At 34.5% G+C, this 6,896-nt stretch overlaps 1 protein-coding gene across 1 annotated transcript; it reads left to right on the forward strand.

The window, feature by feature from the left end:
- The first annotated feature begins 5,488 nt into the window (after window positions 1-5,488).
- On the forward strand, window positions 5,489-6,187 carry LOC113324408. The gene has a single exon (XM_026572727.1). The coding sequence runs from the start codon at window positions 5,489-5,491 to the stop codon at window positions 6,185-6,187; it is 699 nt and encodes a 232-aa protein (XP_026428512.1).
- The last annotated feature ends 709 nt before the right edge of the window (window positions 6,188-6,896 follow it).

Raw genomic sequence — 6,896 nt, forward strand, 5'->3', positions numbered from 1 at the left:
ATCTAAGCTGTGCTAGTCTCAGTGAGATCCATACTAGGGGTGCACGTACCCTACACATACCCGCCAACCCTACCATACCCGCCAGTTTTTTAACCGTATCCTACCATATTCACTATTTGGCGGGTAGGGAGGCGGGTGAAGATTTTCTTAACCGTTAATAAACGGGTAGGGTGACGGGTAAAGCTCGAAAGTATCCTACTCTACTGGTCTTCGAACAATTCCTACTAGGGATGCACATACCCTACCCATACCCGCCAACCCTACCCTACCCGCCAGTTTTTTAACTGTATCCTACCTTATTCACTATTTGGCGGGTAGGATGACGGGTAAACATTTTCTTAACCGCCAATAAACGGGTAGGGTGGCGGGTATAGGCCATATCCTACCCATCATATCCGTTGTGCAGCCCTAATCCATACGTGTCATATTTTGGATCATCGACGGATCCTTAGACCATTAGTTAACAACCGCATCTGTAGTGTACAACTGTACATAAAGATTGTGGTACAGGATCATTGTTCTGGTTCATTGGCGCACTACTAGGTACAGCATTAGATTCGGCTTTAATCTATGACTTTATCCATTTATCCAACTAACATTAGTACGTGCATTGTCTTTTCCCGTGTTACCGGCTTACCGCTTAGTGTGTGGGTCCGTTGGGCAGCCAGTGTATGTAGTTTTATTTATCTCAACCTTAATAATTTCATTCGGAATCCGCTGAGAATGTTCTTCTTCGTTTTTCGTGTCAATCAACATTAATTCAGGTGGATTGCAGGTGTTTTCTTAATCAGATCTTATGATTGGTGGTTCCTTATTACAGTTTTAGTTACTTTATTTCATCATTAACATGGAAAATCGATTGGAAACTCCATTTATTTCTGGATCACTTCAACAAATTTTGGAAAAAATATTTCGATGCAATCTAATTCAGTCATGGATTCTGAGAGGAGTTCTAATAATCCAGTTTGTTTCATACCAGATGATCTAATTGATGAAAGCTTGGATGAATGGAGATTTAGTTTATTTGGCAGATTGAATCTTGTGGAGCTTAAATTTGATGTTGTTGTTCCTATTCTTACTAAACAATGAAAATTAAAGGGTAAGGTTCATTGTATTCCTCCTGGTAAAGGTTTTCTTTATAATCAAATTAGATAATGTTGAAGATAAGCATTACATTTGGGAGGGGTATTGGCCAGTTGAAGCTTAAACTCTAAATCTAAGAGCCTGGGAACCAAATTTCAATCCAGCAGATCAAAAATTAACAACAGCTTTTGTTTGGACTCGGTTTCCTGGGTTTAGTATGGATTATTGGAAGGACCGAAGGAGAATATTCTGATGCATATTGGGAGAGCAATTGGTAAACCAGTTAAGGTTGACGATACTACACGTAAAAAGGAAGTTGGTTTTTATGCTAGAGTTTTAATTGAAATTGATTTAACAAAGAGTATTCCAAGTAAGGTGCAAGTTGATATTAAGTATGGTAATTTTGAACCGGCAGTACAATACTCAAACCTTCCTAACTTTTGTAATTACTGTTCTGTGATTGGGCATGGTACATTTGAGTGTAGATCAAAAAGGAAGGAGCAAGAGGGTGTGCCAGTTATGCTAAAAGAAGCAAAAAAGATTTGGAAGAGAGTGGATAAAAAAAAAGAATCAGGGATTTGATATTTGTTTCACTGAAAAGGAGATGGAAGAAAAACTTCAATCAGCCCAACAAACTCCGGTTTCTATATAAGATCAAGATGTGAACAATATTATTGATTCAATTATTCATCATGTGAGAGATGAAGCAGAATGCTCAAAGCAATAAGAGAATAATGCTAATTCTGGTAAATTTCAAATACTTCAAAATATGAATGAGTCTATTTTAAAATATTTTAGTGAGTTCCTTGCTTTATCAGTTGATCAAGTAATTCAAGTTGTTAATAGTTTTCCTTCAATCAATTATGTGGTTAAAGTGATACCTACTAATTTTACAACTGTTACAAAGTCAGTCGATCAGATTCCTGAAAAACAGAAGCAAATTGTGGGTAAAGTCACTACAAGGAAGCAGGCTGCAAACTTGAAAAATGTTGGCAGTAAATTTGGTACCATGAGAAGTAGTTTTTCTCAAAAACACTCATCTAAATGAGAATAGTATATTGGAATATCAGAAACTTGAGGAGACCTAAAGCCAAAGATAAGTTGAGAAGTTTGGTCCATTCTTTTTGTCCTTCTTTAGTTTTCATTGTTGAGCCAAAAGTAAGAGTATCTTCAGATTTTTGCAAAAGATTGAATTTACCTAATATGCACTATAAATTAATTCATAATTCAACTTCAAATAAGAAAAGTAACATTTGGATGTTTTGGAGTTCAAGTATTACAACACCTTCAGTTGTATCCATTTCTTCTCAAGCTATAACTGTTGATATTGGAGGTTCACTGGTAACTGGTATTCATGCTGCTTGTCTAACTATTGAAAGAAGAGGGCTTTGGGAGGAATTGGAATACTCAAGTTCTTTTGGTAAACCTTGGTTAGTCATTGGGGATTTCAATACAATTATTATGCTGAGGAGAAAAAAGGGGGAAGAAGTCCTTTAACAATTTCTATGAATGAATTTAATAACTGTCTCCATGCTTGTGAGTTAATGCAAACTCCTAAATCTGGTATAGAATTTTCTTGGTGTAATAATAGAGCAGGTTCCAAGAGAATTGTCTGTAATCTGGATAGAGCAGTTTTTAATACTAAATGGCTTGACAAGTATCCTGGTTGGAATTATAAAGTGGGTGCAAGAGGGACTTCAGATCATAGTGTTCTTTTAGGAGCAAATGCAGTCATGCCAAAACCTGCAAATGCTCCTTTTAGAGCTTTGAAGTTATGGCTCAGTCACCCTGACTTCTTGAAATTAATATAAGAAACATGGGAGATGGAGGTAACTGGAAATCATGCTTTCATTTTTTTGAATAAACTTAAGTATTTGAAGGGAGTTATAAAAGATTGGAATTGGAATATCTTTGGTGATGTCAAAATTCAGTTGGAAAATGCAGAAAAAGAAGTAGTTAAGCTGCTCTAATTTCTGATAGAGAACCAGGAGATATTGATTTACTTAATAAACTTGTTACTGCAAGAGGGAAACATGAAATCTTATTACAAAGAAGTAAAGAAATTGCTCAAAAAAAAGCTAGAGTTCAGTGGCTGAAGGAAGGTGCTTCCAATACAAACTTTTTCATACTTTTATTAAGATAAGACAAGCTCAAAATGTAATCACAGAACTAGAAAGATTCAGATGGTAGTATAGTATCTTCTCAACAAGATATCTCCAGAATTTTAGTGGAACATTTTGAAAATAAATTCAAAAAACAGGATGTAACATTTGCTGAAAATATTTGCAGACATTCCTCAAGTTATAAATGATGAAATAATATGAAGCTTAATTCTATTCCAAGCAATAAAGAAATTAAAAAAACAGTATTTGAGATGGATCCAGATAGTGCACCTGGTCCAGATGGTTTTCATGGCATATAATTGGCAAGGATTTCATCTCTGCAATTCAGTACTGTTGGAGTAGAGGGTTTATTCCTAAAGGCATGAATACAAATTTTCTTACCTTAATCCCAAAAGTTCATGGTGCTAAGAAAGCTAATCAATTTAGGCCTATTGGATTAAGTAATTTTTGCTTTAAGGTAATAACAAAGATAATTACTGCCAGAATGGTTGAAGTGGTGGAAAAGGTAGTCTTCCCTCAGCAAGGAGCTTTCATCAAAGGGAGAAATATACAACATCAAATTGTGTTAGCATCTGAATTAATCAATGAGTTGGAGATAAATAGAAGAGGTGGAAATGTTGGTTTGAAATTGGATATAACACAGGCATATGATTCTATTAGTTGGGAATTCTTATTTCAAGTTATGCTAATATTTGGTTTCTCATCTCAGTTCATCCAATGGCTCACTATATTGTTTCAATCTACTAGAATATCTGTGATGGTGAATGGTGGTCCTGCAGGTTTCTTTTCTATTGGCAGAGGTTTGAAGCAAGGTGATCCCTTATCACCTATTTTTTTGTGATTGCTCAGGAAATCTTAAGTAGAAGAATTTTATCATTAGGTGCAGAGAGAAAATTGATTCCAATGGTGAACAGGAATAATATTCAACCAACTCATATATTTTTTGCTGATAACATTTTCTTGTTTTGTAATGGAGATAAAAGAAATATAGCAAAGCTTCTGAATCTTTTGAAAGACTATCAAGTATCATCTGGATAGATTGTAAACTTGGAGAAGAGTAAATGCTTTGTAGGGGTACTTCTGATAATAAAAAGATGCAAATAGCTAATTTATGTGGTATGCCATTGTCACATTTCCCAGATAAATATATTGGTGTTAACCTGGTACCTGGAAGAATTAAATCAAACCATGTCTGGGTATGTGTGGATCAAATACAGAGTAAGATGCTTGGTTGGATGAGGAAGATGTTATCCTTTCAAGAAAGCCTCATTATGGTGAAGCATGTTTTATGCAGTATGCCAATTTATACCATGTCAGCATACAAATGGCCTAGGAAAGTGTTACTTGAATGTGATGGAACTCTTAGAAACTTTCTTTGGTCTGGAGATCCTTCAAAGAAAAAGCTTTTAACAGTCAAATGGGAAGAAGTTAATGCACCATTTTCAGAAGGAGGTTTGGGTTTAAGGAATCTTGAAGACATTAATAAATCACTTCTTATGAAATTGGCCTGGAAAATTCAGAATGGAGATGATGAATGGTCAAAAAAAAATTAAGCTAAATTTCAAGATAAAAATATATTGTGGATAAAATACTATAAGAAGTCTTCCATATGGCCTGGGATTAAATGGGTGTTGAATGATGTTTTTACAAACTCAAGATGTATTGTTGGAAATGGTGAAATCATCTCAGTATGGGAGGATATCTGGATCACAAGTGAGCCTCTTAAAACTCTATTCCCTGAAAATATTTTTACGTTACAAAATCCTGCTCTTAAGGTACAACATATACTAAGAAATAATGAATGGGTTATTCCTACTGAATTATCATATTTGATTGATATAAATGAGTTACCAGTGGTGGATGGAAAAAAGGACAGAAAAATATGGATATGGTCAAAAATTGGTGATTTTACAGTTACTTCTGTTGTTAATTGTATAAGAAAGAAATTTCCTGAAATACATTGGACAAAAAAGATATGGAGAAACATATTTCATCCAAGTATTTCAAGTAACTTGTGGAAGATACTCAGAGGAGTTTGGAACACAGATGATAACATGAAGAAGAAGGGGTTCAAACTTGCATCAAGATGTCCATTTTGTAAACAATCTGAAAAAACTACATAACATATCTTGTGGTATTGTAATTTCAATGAGAGGATTTGGCAATGGTTGGGGGGTATGTTTTATTTCTTCAACCCTTTATCAATTGATGAAATATTTAACCAATCAAAATCCAAAAGCCCGGTTGTTAAAGAAATCTGGAGAACTGCCGCTTTCATTACTATGAAAGAATTATGTTTTATGAGAAATAAAGCAGTGTTTGATGATATACAACCAAATGCAGTAGCACTAAAGCAGAGAATAATGCAACATACTAAGGAATATAAAGTCATAATTAAGGGCTATATGTGGAACACAGTGGAGGATCTTCAAATCTTAAAAACCTTTGGTATGAAATGCTGGAAAGTGAAACATATCAAGATTCAAGAATGCTTATTTACTTTTCCCATAGGTGATCAAATATTATTATATTGTGATGGAGATTCTAGAAACAATACTAGAGAGGCTGGATATGGTTTTGTGGGAAGAAATTCAAATGGTGTTGTCCTAATTGTTGTTGCAGGTGGAATGGGGATTGCAACAAATTTCATGGCAGAAGTTTTTGCAGTTATAAATGATTGTGAATGGGCTATAAGCAAAGGGTTCTTCAAGTTATGCATCAGAACAGATTCCCAAGCAGTCATAAGTTCTTTTTCAGCAGATAAAATCCCTTGGTATGTGCAGACAAGGTGGAACAAAATAGTGGAAGTACTGATAAGCTGCCAATTCATCCATAGTTACAGAGAAATCAATTTCTCTGCAGATGGTCTTGCAAAAATGGGTGCTCTATTAGCTAGAGGTGAAAATAAAATCTTCCTAAGTAGACCTTCTTTTATGATTCAAATGGAAAACCCTGATATTACATATTATGGGTTTAGTTGAAATGAAAATGGATTGCTTGCCCGTAAGCTCTCCTTTTCTGTTTTGCTTTATTTTTGAACAAATTTTGTAACCCATTTTTGAAATCAATACAAATTATTATTAAGCAAAAAAAATAAATATGTAGTTTTATTTTATTTATTTATTTCTATTCTGAATAAAATTAGATAAAGAAATTAGAATCTCATCCGGAGACTGCTTATTTATTTATTTTATTTTATTTTAAAACACGATATTTTATTAACCTTCTAAAGAGTCATTACATTAGGACATGAAATATCCTGATATTTATCGATAACAATTGGATCAATACAGGAATCTTCGGCATGGAGAAGTGGATAACAATTGGATCAATACAGGAATCTTCAGCATGGAGAAGTGGATAATAATTGGATCAGTACATAAATATTCAACATAGAGAAGTGGACGGTGATAAGAAGTCTCTGGATCATAATTGCACTGGGGGTAGCTGTTGGGAATGGTAAGGTGGATATGGTGTACGTTGTCGAGGATCTGTAGGTCTTCAACAAATGCTTTTCACAAGAAAAGTTGTATTTTTGATGGACATAAAAATGTCCAGGGGAACATTGTTGTTGGTGGTGGTTTTCTATGCAATTGATCTGATGTGCTAACCATGAACATAAACCCAGTTGCTGAGATGTGAAGCCCGAACATTACTTGTTCATCTCCTTGTTTTTCTTCTTGATTCATG

The sequence above is a fragment of the Papaver somniferum genome, chromosome 11 (assembly GCF_003573695.1).
Source record: "Papaver somniferum cultivar HN1 chromosome 11, ASM357369v1, whole genome shotgun sequence".
Taxonomy (NCBI): Eukaryota; Viridiplantae; Streptophyta; class Magnoliopsida; order Ranunculales; family Papaveraceae; genus Papaver; species Papaver somniferum.